This window comes from Vicugna pacos, chromosome 26 (assembly GCF_048564905.1).
Source record: "Vicugna pacos chromosome 26, VicPac4, whole genome shotgun sequence".
Taxonomy (NCBI): Eukaryota; Metazoa; Chordata; class Mammalia; order Artiodactyla; family Camelidae; genus Vicugna; species Vicugna pacos.
The window spans coordinates 5,120,391-5,137,222 of record NC_133012.1 but is presented as its reverse complement, the minus strand read 5'-3'; the positions used below and the strand labels follow the sequence as shown (position 1 = coordinate 5,137,222).

The 16,832-nt window shown below is 40.5% G+C and overlaps 2 protein-coding genes across 9 annotated transcripts in view; both read left to right on the top strand.

Annotated features, from left to right (window-relative positions):
- The window catches only part of LOC102545366 (disintegrin and metalloproteinase domain-containing protein 32), a 78,643-nt gene extending 69,871 nt beyond the window's left edge, over window positions 1-8,772 (top strand). For all 4 annotated transcript variants that reach the window (XM_072950250.1, XM_072950248.1, XM_072950249.1 and 1 more), the window contains 3 exons: window positions 2,180-2,218; window positions 5,731-5,772; window positions 8,654-8,772. In XM_072950250.1, coding sequence (XP_072806351.1) covers window positions 2,180-2,218; window positions 5,731-5,772; window positions 8,654-8,660 — 88 coding nt within the window. In that variant the 3' untranslated portion in view covers window positions 8,661-8,772. The remainder of the gene's footprint in view (window positions 1-2,179; window positions 2,219-5,730; window positions 5,773-8,653) is intronic.
- A 966-nt stretch (window positions 8,773-9,738) lies between these two features.
- Window positions 9,739-16,832, top strand: part of LOC102545109 (disintegrin and metalloproteinase domain-containing protein 5-like) — a 48,070-nt gene continuing 40,976 nt past the window's right edge. For all 5 annotated transcript variants that reach the window (XR_012064370.1, XM_072950246.1, XM_015236708.3 and 2 more), the window contains exons 1-5: window positions 9,739-10,032; window positions 10,771-10,850; window positions 14,577-14,632; window positions 15,845-15,920; window positions 16,192-16,268. Coding sequence is in view for 4 of the 5 variants with exons in the window: in XM_072950246.1 (XP_072806347.1) it covers window positions 9,978-10,032; window positions 10,771-10,850; window positions 14,577-14,632; window positions 15,845-15,920; window positions 16,192-16,268 (344 nt within the window). In the remaining variant the exon portion in view is untranslated. The remainder of the gene's footprint in view (window positions 10,033-10,770; window positions 10,851-14,576; window positions 14,633-15,844; window positions 15,921-16,191; window positions 16,269-16,832) is intronic.

The window sequence follows — 16,832 nt, the reverse complement described above, 5'->3', positions numbered from 1 at the left end:
CTGCTGCTGGGTGAGGGTAGTCCTGAGGCTAGGGCAGGCTCACTGGTGGGCAGGGCCAGGGGTTCCAGGGCTGGGACCTGCCTACTTAAAGGTGGAGCTGGGTCCCAGGAGCTCTGGCTGCAGAGCCCTGGGGCGCCTGAGTCTGGTGCCTGTGCACTGGTGTGTGGGGCTGGGCCCTGGGCCCTCTGGTTTGCAGGGCTGTGACCCAGGGTGGCCGTGGACTCAGGGAGGGTTTTAAGCTGGTAGGTGAAGCTATGTCCCTGTTCAATTATTTGCTTGTCCCACTACTGGTGCCTATTGGATGTGGGGCTGGGGTGGGACTGGTCCTGGGGCTAACCGGCTAGACAGAGGATTCCAGAATGTTACTTGCCAGCACCAGTGTCCACATGGTAGACTGGACTCCCCCAAATGGCTGCTGTCAGTGTCTGTCCCCAGGATGAGCGCCAGTTGCCTCCTCCGTCTGTGGGGGGCTTTCCAAGACCAGCAGGTAGGTCTGACCCAGGCTTCTTTCAGATTACTGCTTCTGCCCTGGGTCCTGGAGTGTGTGAGAGCCTGTGTGCCTTTCAAGAGTGGCGTCTCTATTTCCCCCAGTCCTCTGGTTCTCCTGAAAGTATGCCCCACTGGCCTTCAGCTAAATGTTCTAGGGACTCGTCTTCCCAGTGCAGGACCCCAGGCTGGGGGTCCTGATGTGGGGCTCAGGTACCTCACTCCTTGGGGAGAATCTCTGCAGTTGTAATTATGCTCCCATTTGGGGGTCGCCCACCCGGGGGTGTGGGTTGACTATATTGTGACTCTGCCCCTCCTGCCCATCTTGTTGTGGTTCCTTCTTTATATCTTTAGTTGTAGAAGATCTTTTCTAGTAGGTTTCAGTCTTTTTCATCGATAGCTGTTCTGCAAATAGTTGTGATTTTGGTATGTCTGTGAGAGGAGAGGAGGTGAGTGTAACATCTTCTTATTATGCCATCTTGGCCGATCTCATTCTGTCATTTCTTGTTTAATGAACTCTGTTCTTTTACTGATCTCTATGGAAATCCTAAACATTCTTTTTTCAAAGTTTTCCTGTTATTTATGTTAGTGTATGAATTGTTTAATTTACTCTGGCTGGACATTACCTCTACTGGCTTTTTAAATTTGATTGTAAGGTCATCTTAAGTAGCAATGATTATGTCATGAGAATGCTGCATATCCTTCTTGTAGAATCCTCCTTGTCAAGATTATGTTATGTTTTACCCTCCTAAGTCATAAATGTTTACAGTGCTTGTTACACGTGGAAATTTAGAATTCATAGGAAGTGTGAAGAAGTATCCTGAACCTGTGTGGTGAAGGCTTAAGTTTCCAGTTTTGGTAGTGATGTCTTCCCCATCCATATCCCTAAACCCTTTTAAGCACCTGGGTTTCTGTGTCTCTAGGTGATCCTTTTCCATCTGTACTTCTGAAGCAATTTCCCAGAAGCATCTCTGAGACTCATGATAACAATTTTTTTATCCCACTTAGTGGGTGGAATGATCTTTCATGGCAGCCAGGGTTAGAGGAGGGGGTCAGCTCCAGTGTTCCAGGTGGTCTCCATCCTTATAAGCGGATGTGTTTAACTGATTCCCCTCCCTCTGGAGTCATTCACCTTTAGTTCCTCTAGTGCTTTCAACTTCCTCTTTTTTTTTTTTCAAATTACCAATAGAAATGTTCCTTTCTTCTCTTAAATTTTCATTAGTATTTTGTGTTTTTTCTTTTTTTTTTCACCATTTCTCTACTATAGAATAGGAGGTGGAAATTACCCTGTCAGCCCAGTCTGCTTGCTTGTTTAGAAATCAGTGAGGCTTTTAAATCACGTCCTGCAGTAATTTATCAGTGGGTAAAACGTTAGGTTAGAACCTTAAAGGTCAGAATGAAGCATTCAAAATCAATCATAGAGTCTGTGCTGGGAGAAAAAAAGTCTGTGTTCTTGCTCCTCTTTCTATTTGGGAATTTGAGGTATATTTTCTTTAGGGATGTGGTATATGTGTACATGAGAATGTTACTTGTTCACATACCATAATTTAGTGATCTTTCGGAAGGACTCATTAGTGGTGACGACTGGTATAAGAGAGTTAATGCAGGTTCCAGAATGGTCTGGTGCTCACTTGTCATGTACACACAGTTTTTAAAGCATTAATTTGGAAGCATTATTTTCACTTTCATTTAGATCCAGATCAGAAAGTAGCAGCGGAACAGACACTGTCAGGTAAGTACATTAGGACATATTTCTGAAAATGAGGACGTGTTAAAAATAAGATGAACAAATTGATAATCAACAATTAATTGGTAAGAATTAACTGAGCAGCAATTCATAAGGTGCTACACACAAAACTAATCCTATTAGTATTTGCCAGTCTAGTAACTGGTGAGTATTTGTCTAAATAAATCAATGCCCTCTTCTCTTTACTTTGTTAAGATATGTTGAGAATTTATTCTTGGGAAGCAAAAGAATAAATGATTGTAAAATGTTTATGGTGCTGACTCATAAATGGGGAGGTTTACTTCTTTATTTTGAGACTCTACAGGCAGAAACCCAATATGTATGCTCACGGACAACTGAATGAATGCTTTCCCTGGTCACTTAGGGAAAATTTGCTGAAGAGAAAGACGGTAAAGGAATAATAATTCTGTGTTTTCCACAGCCGCTCAGGATTACAAAGTAGCTTCAAGTAGGTCTTCCTCTATTTCCTGAAAGATGGGTATCTCTGCGTAATAATACAATATTTGTTTAGTTTCCCCAGTCCAATAGTTTTTGATGGTGTTATTCCACCGAGTTTCCTCCGAAGTACCCTGCTTTTCCAAAACTCCCAAATCTATGGAATAAGTTGTGAAGGCTGCACAGCAGGGTCGCATCATTTCTTTCATTCCAGAAGAGGTCTTCCTCTTTCATTACAGTATCTGCTTTTCTTACCCTTTCTCTCTCTCTTATTATTATGATCTTCTCCTCTTAGTGACACTTTGGAGTTATGTTACTCTCACCAGACGAAAAAAAACTGATTTTCAATATTATGTCCTCTCAGTGTCAGGGAGTTACTGTATGGTCCTCAAGCACAGTTTACCTTTTCCTCACCTTGGACATACATCTCGTAATACTGTGTCACTGTAGAGGGTAAAGGCCATGTTTATCTTGCTCAGTGTTGTATAGCCAGCATGTAGCAGAGTTTGTAGTTAATGGCAGAACTCAATAAGTATTTGTTGAATGAATGAATGATTACTTTTAATCTTTTCCACACACACACAGAGGCAGCCAGACCAAAAACAAATCCCCCCACACAAAGATAACGTAGACAAATACACACATCTATATATCTGTAATGTTATAACTGCCCCCATTTCTCCCTCTCATCTTATCTCTCATCCTGAAACCTTGTTGACATAATTCATCTCTCATAGGATATTACCCACCTACACTGAGTGAGGGCTGACAGCATCATCCATTGGTAAACGTACATTTCAACTGGAGCAGTATAATATGGAATATAAATCCACTGGTCTAACCTTCTGGCTTGGTGTACACCAGGGAAACATTTTTAGGATAATTTTATTCATTTACATTTAAAGAATGCCACTTGACTCTACTGCTGTGCTTTACTGACAAAGCATCCACTGCAGTTTTCAGGTCATTTATTTTTGGAATAATCTTCTTCTGGTGGAAAGTCAGTGGGAAAGACTGTTGAGGTCAAAGATTACAGGGAGGTGGGATGAATCCCAGTATGGGTTATACTCATACCATTTTAGTATAATTAATCTTTTAAATATCTAAATTCAATCAATATTTTCAGTCTTTTTCTAAACAACAGAAGGATGTTAGGTCATTTAGCAGCAAACCCCTATCAGTAAGCTCTCCCATAATGTCATTTGACTTTAAACTTCTTTCCTTTTTTACCTGCATGACTCCCCCTTCATTTGTCAGTTATTAGTGTTACCATTTTACATTAAACGAATACTTACTAGGACTTCACAACGTATTTACCCGTTGCTTTGCTCACTCTTCCTTCTTGAGCCCATTTTTTTCATTTTGATTTCCATTTCCCTTTTCCTGAAGTATAGCCTTTTTAGTTACCAGGGTCTGTGGTTATAAGCATTTCGTGGTAAATGTCTGAACGTGTCTTTTTCACACTCGTTTTTGAAAGCTAGCTTGGATGGTTACAGACTTGTAGTTGAGAGTCACTTTCCACAACTCTTTTACATTCTGTTGCTGTTAGTGTGACATTTACTGTCAGTGATGAGCCCTCAGTTGTCAGTCTGATTAATTTATTCATTCCCTTCCAATCAATGTATTTACTCTAAATGACTTCTGAGATTTCCTCTTTGTCCTGAATGTTTTGTTATTTTATTATAACATGTTCTGATAGGATGTGTTTTTATTTGTGCTGCCCTGGATTCAATATAGTCTTTAGATGTCAGCACTCAGGTCATTAATTTTGGGAAAAAATCAGTCATTATCTCTTTAACTATTGACTCTGCTCCGTTTTTTTTCTTTTCTGCATGTACAGTGACTGTGTTTGGGAGAGTCTTCTTGCTTTATCCTCCATTCTTAACCAGGCTGCTCATATGCGGTGCTTTTTCACGTCTCTATCTGGCGTTGGTTTCCCCATGTCAGTTTCCAAATCCCCCCCCCCCAACAGCTGTCCTTGTCTTGCCTCATTTCTGCCTTGATCTCTGTGGCGATCCAAAACATTTCTATTAGAGGTTTTTCTGTTCTCCATTGATCTTACCATGTGAATTTTTTGTTCTGCTGTGCTCTGGCTGTGGGCATGAACTCACAGTCGTTTGTAATTTAGACTTGTAAACTGGTCCTCAGGGGCAATGATTGTTCTCATGGGATTTCTGCAGACCCAAGTTGAAGAGGCACACATTAGCAAGAGAGGAATGTTTCTGGTTTGCCTGTCTTAGGGCATGAATGTTCCAATATTTTCTGTGCTTGCTGGTTCAAACTTGTGGGTAGTGGAATTAAGGAACTGTGGTCCAGCCCCGATGCATGGTGCAGGCTAGGTGATCCTTTTCCACTGCTTGTCTGGGGCAGGTTGCCTGTTACACTCCCGGTGTCCATAGCTTTCATTATCTCCATTCAGGAGGTCCACGCTTGGGCTTTATTCTCACTTTCTAACGTCTAAATATCGGTGCCTTATGCTTCTTCCAAGCTAGGGTTATTAAAATCACATCCTTCGGGGTATAAGTAATTTGGGTTCCTTTGTAGTCATTCAACTTTTGCTCTTGTTTGCCCTCTGAATTTCTAGATCCTTCATTTTTTACTGGCAGACAAAAAGCCTTTTCTGACTGTTAAGCTCAGTTGGGTATTAAATTTTTCTGTGGAATAGAAACTAAGCCTTTTATGTGGAATAGAAAAGGGAAGTTATTCCATCAATTAAGTCCTCTAGTTTGCTCAGAAGTAAATGTGAGTTTTAATTTGCAAAATGTAGCAATTTATGTATCAACCAATAATAAGCTAATCTGTAACCTGAAGGTCAAATTTAGGCATTCAGAGTCAAACTTATATACTGTGCTTTGAAATGATAAAGAAAAAAAATGCATCTCTGCTATTTTGATACATTTCCCCACTGGAGGATTTCAGTTTTGCATTGTATGTTACACGTGGTGTTGCATACATGCCCCTGGTGTTAAAAGAGCTAGTTTTGGTGTAAAATGGCTTGATCTTCATTCTTAAAGTAGGCAGTTTCTTAGTATTAACTCTCACACATTTTTATTTTTATTTAGATCCAGGTCAGAAAGCAGTGCCCAAACAAACACTACTAGCAGGTAAGCCACTTAGGAAGTGTTTCTTATAAGTAGGTATATGTTGAAAATGAGAATGAAAAAATAATTGCTTAATATTTTTTGAGCAGCCAGTTAATAAAATACTGCACCAAAACTGCTTATTAATATTTTTCATTCTATTGATTAATCTTTTCTTCAGTTAACTAAATTTTTATTGATTGCCCACTGTCTTAATACATAGGAAGAAACTAGTTAAGTCTAATGAGAGACAAGATATTTACAATTGTTTTGTGAAACTAACTCATAAGTACAACATTTTTTGCATGCTTTATGATGAAATACACAAAGGGAAATTTCACTTTTTTGTTCAGATTCCGTTTATACCTACAAACTCATTATGAGCAACTGAGTGAATTACTATCCCAATTAGGAGGAGTTTATCTAAGAGACAGTTATCATAAACACACTAAAATTCTACATTTTCCATATCCCCAACCCCAGCCCAATAGCTTACAGTTGTGTTGATAAGGGTCCTCTGAACTCTTTTTGAGTTTTCAGTTTTCCCATGTGGCCTTGTGATTCTTCTAAAGTCATCAAATATTTACTGATCTCATCTTCTTTTCTCCCTTGTAGAGTTTTAGGTTTCTTGTACTGCCTTGCATTTTTCCTTAAGATTTCTTCTTTTAGTTACGTTCAGTCTGTTGATTTTCCAGAATATCCTTTATATCCACAGATTAAGTTTCCAGGCTACACCACAGCATTAAGGAGTATCTGTCCTCCCTTATGAAGCCACTCCCTCCAGAAGGGAAGCACCTGACATTTCTATATCCTTTATTCTGTCTTTGAATGTCTCCTAACATAATTACCCTTTTATAGACATTACTTTCTCCAACTAAGTATGAAGAAAAAAGCTGATTTTCTTTATTGCCTCCGCTCTGTGACCATTACCAAGGGATTTGTGATTTGTGGTACAGTGCTCAGACCCTATAATCCTTCCAGACTTCTGCCTACTTGTGAGCATTCCTTTCCTGATAAACTCTGAAATTCCTTGAGGGTAATGGGTGTATGTATTTTGCTAATCAGTTTATAGTTAGCACCTAGCAGAGTAAATGCTTAATAAGTATTTGTTTAATGAAGGAGTGATTACTCTTAAACTTCACATGCACACGTGACTAATGTTACCACTACTCCAGCTGTCCCTCCCATTACCTCCCATTATAGAATACGTCATTCACACAGTCATCCTCTTCTGGAAGTGGTGCTCAAGCCTGAGGGACAGTCAGCATCCACAGGACAATGTATATTGCACTGGAAGAGTATAATCTGGAATATCAACCCTAGTCTAGCTTGTGTTTAGCATGCCAGAAAAGCGTTCTTGGATTACTCTCTGTTTTAAAGTTAATAAAGTTAGGCAGACATAGTTGCTGCGTTTTACTGTTAGAGTGCCCATTATATATTTTTCCCCTGTTTTAAGAATTTTTTTCCCAGTATTTGTTTTCATTTGAAAACCAGTAGGAGACGTTGGTAGAACCAACTCCTTGGGTAAACACTACCACAGCAAAACTCTTTTTTAAAGCTGGAAATCTAATGGGTTGTATATGCTAGTAGACTCACAAATCTACATATACAAATCCCTTTATCAGTTTTGGGGAAAACTAACTCATTAAATACAGGGGTTTCATGGTCAAAGTAGCAGCAGAAATCTACCATAAGTTTTGAAAACAGAAAATAGCAGAGGTAGGGAAAGGATGGGAAGGGTAAAACTGTATCACTCTTATCACTGAATTCTCTCTCTAGTCTTACTGTCTATGTTATCATCTTTGTCAGTTAACCTCAATTAATTTGTCTTCAGTGTATTCATTTTCTCTGTCATTCTTTTAGCTGGGGGGTCAGAAACAAGAAATCTGTGGATATAAAAATGGAAAAGAGGCCCAAGAATTTGATTTTTGACTTTTGGTAATAATTAGTATAAAACCAGAAATGTGGCAAATACTTCTTTTTCACGACAATTTTGAAGGAGAAAAAGAAACTGCTGTAAAAATATGACTTTGTCAGACTATATTATATGAAGCTAAAAGCATTATTTCCTTATTCATTTAGATCAAATCACAGAAAAGCATCAAAACACATAGTGATAAGCAAGTGCATTAGGAAGTATCTCTTAAAATAAATATGCTTTAAATTAAAATGAAATTTATAATCTACAATTGATTCCTAAATATTTATTGGGTAGATGAATTGGTAAAGTACTGCACCAAAAATAATGTATTAATCTCTACTAGTCTTTATTTTTAATGAGTAGTTAAATCACTTTTAAAAGACTTTAGTCTTTTTTCTTCAGTTTAGTCAAGTTCTCTTAAGTTTGTTGGGAATTTGCTCTTGTGGATAGAATGGAATTAAAGAGTTGAATCTAATAAGATATAAGGTACATAGTCTATAAAATGAAATCATAATCATACCACTTTATCCGTTAGGCATTGTAGGCAAAATGCTTAAGGCCTATGAGTTTCTATGTGGCAAAAACAAAACACTGTTTACAACATGAAAAAAGTAAAAGTGATTGACTCCAAGATTTGGAAAAAGTAAAATTAATATGTATTTAAATCTCTTTAAAATGCAAAGATTTAACTTAGTTGTTGTATTCATGAACATTTCATTGCATGTGGGAAAAATGTTAGACTTTCTCATTCGCAAGTACTTCAAATTAAATGTGATGATTCCTCAGAAATCACAGAAAATTGTAAGTAAGTTACTCATAGCCAAATAATTTCACAAGCAAAACTAAAAATTCTTTCTAGAGTTCTTTTTTTGCTGTATGAATTTTTCACTTGGCAGTATGTCAACTGTCTGTACGTTTTGCACTGGAAGTTACTTTATTTGCTACCAGTACCTTCAGCACACGTCTCTTTGTTCTCTTCCACAGTAACTAATACTTCCTTCAGAAGGCAGCAGACGTTACCGAGGGTCTCAGTGAGAAACAAAAATTCTGCCTTTCCTCCCCTGGGCACAGCCAAACGAGACAATAAACCGAGTGCGGACCCATTTGCAGGAGCGTCTGTTTCTCTTTCGGCCTGTAGGCACCAGTGCTGGGACCCCTCAAGCCATGCAACTAACTGGGGTAGGGCGAACACAGCCTTGAGACCTCTCTGGCCCACAGCTGCCCCTGGACGTGACCCTTCCCACCAGAGAGCCCAGGACCCAGCCCCACTCACAAGGAGGGAGGAATCAGCCACAGAAATCCCTGGGCCCTGGCCTGCAGGGAGCCTGTTCTAGCCTCTGCACCAGCCTTAACCACCAGCAGGGAGTCACCAAATGCATGAAAAACCACAATCCCAAAATCTGGGGACCCAGCCTGACCATAGTAGGATAGGTCTTGCCCTGGGACAACCTGGGCCCCAACCCTGCCCCACCAGCAGGCCAACACAAGCTTCATGACACCCCAGACCCTATACCAAACTGTGTCAGGAATTACAGCCCCCTTCCCCCAAACCCAGCAATCCGATTCCAGCTCTGGGATCCCTGGGTCCTGCAATCGGACCCTAGGACCCGGCTTGCTCGCCAGTAGTCTAGCACTAACCCCAGTGGGTGGGCAACAGCTCTGGAGTCTTTGCGACCTTGACTCTGCCCACCAGTGAGGCAGCACTAGCCCTGGGGCCCCCTGCGGTTCTTCAGTCAGCCACCTGGTAACCTGGTCCCGCCAACCAGCAGCTGACAGCCTCTGCTCAAGACAGGGCCTGGCAACCAACCAGATCACCCGACAGCCTACCAACAACTTTCGCAAACATCTGCATTTTGTCTGTTTGGATGGTATGTAACCAACCAGGAGGGAGCTTGCTTGCTGTCAGTAACTTGAGCATTTTTATCTTTGTTCCTTCTCCTCACTGCAAGTAGAAAGCACTTCAAAAGTCGCCGGCCTAAGTAAAAGATACAAACAAAGCCGTCGCCAGGCACCGTCGCCAGGCACCGCCTAATCCGAGAATTCAGAACCGCAAACAGCGCAGCCTCTCCTCCGTTAACGAGAAACCGAATGTGTGTCGCTGCTGTCTTCCCTGGAGCCCCATCCGCCCGCCCGCCGGGATGCCCACTCACCTCCAGAGGCAGCAGGGAGCCGTGGTGCTGCTGCTTCCTTCCAGCGCTTTCTCGCTCCGCAGCCCGCGCCCTCTCCTCCGGAGCGCGGCGCCTCCACGCGCCCCAACGCCCCAACCGCCGCCTGGTACTGGGCAGCGGGGCTCCAAGTCAGCGGAGCCATGTTCCTTCTTCTGGTCCTTCTCGCCGGCCTTGGGGGGCTACACGCAGGCCCCAGTAAGTCTAGAGCCTTCCTCCCCTCCCAGTCCAGGCCTCGGAGGAGACTGTGTTGGGTTCGGGGGCTGTCCGTGTTGGTGCCGGATCCAGGCCGGCCCGACCTTACCCCTGCCCCCCGCTCTCCCCACCTTCCGGTGTCTCCTTACCTTCGGCTTCCAGGTCCGTAGTCAAGAAGGCAGAGAGGAGCCTCCGGGTGGAAACTCTTTTCACTTCTCAGCAGTGGGTTCCTTGTCTGTAAAATGGGCAGAAATGGAAGATGTGGTCTTTTCCACAGACGGAATTTTGTTGTTCTAGGAATAACTGCAGCGCTGTGGAGAAGCTACTTAGCAATGATTTCCTGGTTGGGGGATGGCTGTCCTCCACCTTCTCCATTGAAAACTGCAGATCACGCTTGTATGCCGTGTTCTACCTCTTTTCCCTGCAAATGATTCTCTTTCTTGATGCACCTGTGTTTTATTTCCACACCTCTTTTACACACCGTAGTATGTTACTCGGTGTAGTCAAAGTGCCTAACTGCCTAGTATGCGTATGGGTGTGTGTAGGGATAGAATAAAAACTTGAGATCTGACAAGCGTTAAGAAATTGGTTGGTAAGAATGACCCAAAGACACTGAAAAGGAAAAGTAGCTGCATAGATTATACCAAAAAGTTGGTAATGTAGAGAAAGAAATAATTGGATTTAGAAATGAGTAATATAAGATACCAAATATCAGAGTAACTTGGCTTATTTTTATTTTAGATCCTCATAAAACGTTTCTGCAGACCACAGTTCCTGAGAAGATTTCATCATCTGAGGCAATAAAAGATCCAGGAAATAATGTAATTGGGAAATTATACTTTTATATCAAATAGTGTTAAGTTGCTTTTAGTATCAAGACTACAGGTGCTGAACGTGGGCAGGTATTCCGTTGTTGGGGGCAGAGCTCACTGCTCTGACCAGGCTCACAACAAGGTCATTTTGATGTGTGTGAGTTAATGTGTGTGATTCTGTGTGTGTGTTTCTGTTGAGGATGAAGGAGTCTTAAGGATAGGGTTTGCCGGGGCGAGGGCTTGAGAGAGGCAGGCTCTTAAGTTCAAACACATTTTAACAACCCTGCATTTTTACATCCCACCCCTAGTGTGTACTGTTTTTGACATCATGTTTTACATCTTTTTGTTTTGTGTATACCTTAACTAATTGTGGATACAGATAATTTTATTTAGCTGCTCGCTTTACAAGTGGTTGATCCACTACCTTTTATTGTATATTTGTCTTTATCAGTGAGATGTTTTCCTTCCATAATTTTTGTATGTTCAGTTGTGGTCTTGGCTTTTACGCTTAGAGAAGTCCATTCACCATTTCTTGTAAAGCCGGTTTAGAGGTGCTGCACTCTGTTAGCTTTGGCTTTTCTGTAGAGCTCTTCATCTCCTCTTGAGATCTGAATGAGAGCCTTGCTGGATGGAGTATCTTGGTTGTAGGTCCTCTCCCTTCATCACTGTGCATATAGGGCGCCACTCCCTTCTGGTCTTCAAAGTTTCTCCTGAAAAGCCAGCTGATAGCCTTATGGGAGTTCTGTTGCATCTAACTAGTTGCTTTTCTTTTGCTGCTTTACGAGTCTTTATTTTTAATTTTTAACATCTGAATTTTGGAGTGGACCTTTTTGGGTTCATTTTGCAGCTTAGCAGGCTGTGATTCCTGGACCTGTATGTCTGTCTCCTTTCCATTCCTAGGGATGTTCTCAGCTATTATTTCTTCAGATAAGTTGTCTCTCCCTTTCTCTCTCTCTGCTTCTTGTAATGTGAGTGTTGGTAGGCTTGATGTTGTCTCAGAGTTCTCTTAAAAATTCTTTTTTCTTTTTCTGTTCACCTTGAGTGATGTCTGTTCTTTCTTCCTTTTCACTGATCTGTTCTTTGGCACTGTCTCATCTACTGTTGGTTCCTTCAAGTGTATTTTTTTATTTCAGGTGTTGTATTCTTCAGCTCTGTTTGGTTCTTCTTCATATTTTCTGACTCTTGGTAAATGTCTCACTGTGTTCATCTGTTGTTCTGAGCTCAGTGAGCATCTTTATGATCATTACCTTGGGCTCTTTATTGGGTGGATTGCTTATCTCTGCTTTGCTGAAGTTCCTTTTCTGGAGTTTTATTCCTTTGGAATATATTCTGTCACCTCATTTTGTCTAATTCCCCTTTTTCATTTCTATGTCTTAGGTAGGTCAGTTACACTTCCTGATCTTGGAGAAGTGGCCTTGTATAGGAGATGTCCTACAGGGCCTTGAACACACTCCCCTCTGGTCATCAGAGCTGTGTGCTCTAGGGCTCCCCCCACAGGGCTGCATGAGCCCTTCGGTTGTGTTGGGTCCACTGCTGTGGACAGGCAGGTAGACAGGGCTGTCCCCCTTCCCAGCTGGCTGCCAAACTCTGCTTTGTAGGAGGGCTGCCGGCCCACTTGGGGCTGGGTCCAGGGCTTACTGGTCGGGGGCCGGGTCCTAGCATGGCTGGCTGTGGGGCTGGGGAGGGGGGGACTTGGGCTTGGTGCCAGCCTACTGGCGGGCAGGGCTGTGTCCCCCTGTAGCTGGTTGCTTGGCCTGGGGTTCCCAGGACGGTTGGGGGCCAGATTATGGGAAGGTAAACCCCTGGTGCTAGTGGGAGGCTGGTACGAAGATTCCAAAATGGTGCTTGCCAGCACCAATGTCCTGCTGGGACTGTGTCCTCAAGGGGAGTTCCAGTCACTTCCTGCCCCTCTGGGATTTTCTCCAAGATCAGTTCAGGATCCTTTTAAATTACTGCTTCTGTGCTGAATTTCAGAGTGTGTGAGATTTGATGTGTGCTCTTTGAAAACAGTCTCTGTTTCTTGCAACCCTCTGACCCTCCTGTGCGCCAGCCTTACTGGTTTTTAAAGCAGACGTTCTGTGAGCTGGTCTTACCTGCACAGGACCTCCCGCTGGGGAGCTCCACAGGAGCTCAGAGCCCCCACTCCTTGAGAGAACCTCTGCAGTTGTGGCTGCACTCCTGCCTGTGTTCGCCTCCCCAGGGGAGTGGGTCTTGACTGTACCGCATCACCATCCTCCTACCCATCCACTGTGGTTGCTGCTTCATATCTTTATTCGTGGAAAATCTTTTCTGCTGCTCTTTATACCAGCCATGGTTGCTCCTGACACTGTCCTCTGGTTTTTTAGAGTTTTGCTGCGGGGTGCCCACATTGTGTTGCTCTAAGGCTAACGTCCCTGGCTTTATGTCATTCTCTTTTTTCAAGTGTTGGCTCATTTCTAGAATGTGTCTGCTTTTGTTCACTTTCCAATGCCTTAAGGTCATTTTTATGTGTGTTTTAACCAGAATGTATATGTGTTATCTGTAGTAGGGCTAGTTCTGGTAGCAGCTACTTGACTACAACAGAATGGGAGATACTTTTCCTTGACTTAAGAGAAACTTACTGTTTTCTTTGAAAATGAGTCATTTGTCTCTGGTTTGAGCTGCAAATATTTTCTTCCAGTTTGTTATTTGTGTTATATTTTTATATTTCTTCACATTTTTGTTTGAACTTTTTATTGGGCTATACGTTTCAGTAAAATACACAATCTTAATTGATGAAATTGCATGCATTGTAAACATCTGCTTACCCATCACACAGTTCCAGATATAGAATTCTTAGCATCGTAGCAGCATTCCTAGCTTTGTACCCTCCTATAACCTCCCAGTCAGGACCCATAAATGTTACCACTATTCTTATTTCTTTCAGCATAGGTTAATTATGACTGTAGTTTATATACATAAATCCATATCCATATATATATATACATATACACATGTTAAATAAATATATCTGTGTATACATGTATATTTGTGTTTATATGGAATCATACAGTAGGTGATCTTTTTGTGTAGCTTCCGTCATTTAACATTGTATCTCTTTGATTCAAATTGACTGACATACTTTTTTTTCTTACGTTCTTCATTCTTTTTTATATTTTCAAGATTTTTTTCTTAGAACTATTTTCTTTCATTAAAAAAACTATTGTTAGTGTTTCTCTTAGTGCAGGTTTGCTGGCAATGAATTCTCTCATCTCCTCTTGTTAGGAAATGTGTTTATTTTGCTTGCGTATTTGCTGGGTATTTTTGCTGGGTATAAAACTCTTGGTTGTATATCATTTTCTTTCAGCACTTCAAAGATGTCATTCCATTGCCTTCTGGTGTCCATTGTTCCTGTGGGAGAGTTACACATACTTTATTAAAAATTATTTTGAAGGTGGGCATCTTGGTATTTGGGCTTGGTGAATTGGTGGTGTGTGTCCAAACCAAAAAATAATTACCAGCAAGCTTCTCCCTCAGATATGTGAGCAGTGGTGATTAGTGGGCACGGGGGGACTCTACCACCTAGTTCTCAGTTTAGAATCCTGCCACTGCACATATCCACGTGAGAAGGGAAGCATATATAATGATTATATATTATTATTATTATTATTATTATTAATTTTGTCAATTTAAAAGCATAACTTAGAGAAAACACTATTTAGCATATATTATTTCCAAATGTTATTACTGAAATTTTTTTGTGTGTTCATGTTACAGGTTGCTTATATCATTACAGTAGAAGGAAAACCATATTTTGTCCATCTCAAAAAGCAGTAAGTAATTATTTTATCTTTTCAAATTTTATGAATATTCTTTGGTTTCTTGATTTTTAAAAATAATTATGAATAGAATCATTTCAAATCAAATGTACATTTGTACCTCTTGTCTATTGGTTATTGGATAAAGTCCTAAGCGTGCAAAAGACAATAAAACATGGTGCACAGTTAAAGAATTTATAGTTCAGAAAGATATATTCAGACATATCAATAGAGAAATGGAGAATTATATTATGATGTGGTATTATGATAAATGTGTAGATAGTATTTGCTAAAAATCAGGGAAGGCTTTTTGGAAAGAGTTAAGAGATGACTTGAGGAGGGAAGATACTTAGCTGTGTAAAGAAATAGGTAGTCATCTACATAACAGGAGAAATTGTATGTAGATGACTCTTTTGATAAAATCTGTTGAGAATTGATAATACATAGGGAAGGAGGACACAGGGTCATGGGAGAGTTACTTAGGATGATAATGACTTGATAATAAGCTTTTTAATAGTATTAAGATTAAAAAAAAACCAGTAGAGAGGAAGAGTTTGAAGTTACTGTACCAAAAAGTACATATCTTCAATATGTGGCCCAGAATAGGATGCTTAACGCGAGTTTAAGGGTTTGCTTTGAACAAAGAAGATCATCTTCCAGAAATAAAGATATGGGTGTGAGGATGGTACAGGTGATCTGAAAGTCAGGTGACATGGAGATTATTGAGATGACTGACAGGATTGGTGTCTGGGTTTTGAATTATGATGTGAGGAGGATAAAAGAAAATTATGACTAAGGTTATTGAGAAGAACTTGGTGCTTCGCTAAGCTTAGTGAATATGAATTTGTAGTGATACCAAGAAAACCTTTTAAAATTCTGTCCTAACTCTGCATTTTAATTTTGAGATTCAGGTTTAAAATCTAGAATTAATGAACAATCAAGACAAAGATTTCAAAGTTCTTTGCTGGAAGTTGAGACCTATTTGGTATTTCTAGCAACTTGGGTTGTTCATTATCGTACATTTTAGTATTATATGTTACTGTGTGAAAATGCCTCCCTCCGCCCCTAATTTATTGTAAATGACAAGCGTTTGGTCAATAGGCTATGCCAATATAATTGGCACCACTTTAAATTCCTCTGTAAAAGGAAAATAATTGTATTATGAAGAATAATTTCTTCTGTGTTTTCTGTTCATAATTTGAGCATGTTTTTGTGATTTCTGCCTAGATCATTTTTATCTTCAGCTTTTGTTGTTTATTATGACAAAGATGACCACCAACATTCTCAACCTTTGTTAGATCAGGTAAGACTTAAGGTTTTTTTCTTAGAGGTTTCTTATTCTGGATTAAAAAATATATGAATATTATGAAATTACTAGAATATTATTTTACACTTTCACTGAAACTGAAGAACCTGGACAAGTTATTTCCACCCGGTACCACTTCATTGGGTAATGGCCATTCTTATTGCAGTCCTAAGGTAGTTAAAGTAGTAAATATAAATGAGATAGCTGGGATGTCCATTTGAAAAATAAGGTATCCATTTGTTTTTCTCTGTGTATTTTTTTTTTTCAGATGGATTGCAGTTATCATGGATATGTTGCAGGTTTTCCAAATTCTCTTGTGTCACTCAACACTTGTTCAGGACTCAGGTTGTAGCCTATTTAAAACTAATTCAATTAGTCAGTATTTGGTCTTTCTAGTCTATAAGTTGATCCTCCATGTGTCTTTTCTGTCACCTCTGTTGTTTCAGTTTTCTAAGGAGTGAAGTAGAATTGCTGATTAAGTTGGTCCAGAATGCGTTCCAGATGGGAGGCTGCTTGTTGATTCTAACAAGAGGCTTTGAACAGTCTTGAGTGTAGGGGGTATTGATTGGATGTCTCCATACTTCTTTAGTTTTTCCAAATTCTTTATGTTTTTATTACTGGGAAAAGGGGAATAAGAGTTACCTCAGTTCTTAGTTACCCCCCAAAAAAGAATCTTTAACAAGAGATAGAAAGCATGATATGAACAAGATTTTATTAGTAAAGAAAAAAGTTAGTGAAATATAGTACACTCCTGAGAATGGGGAGCGGGCCAATCCAAGAGAGAAAAAATGGCGCTGCTCCTTTGTTTTTCCTGTTTTTTATTTCCTGGCTTAGGGGCTGTTTTTGTGATTGATTGATTGATTCATGGCTCAGGTTCTTTGAGTGTTCAGGCTGACTGACAACTCAGGT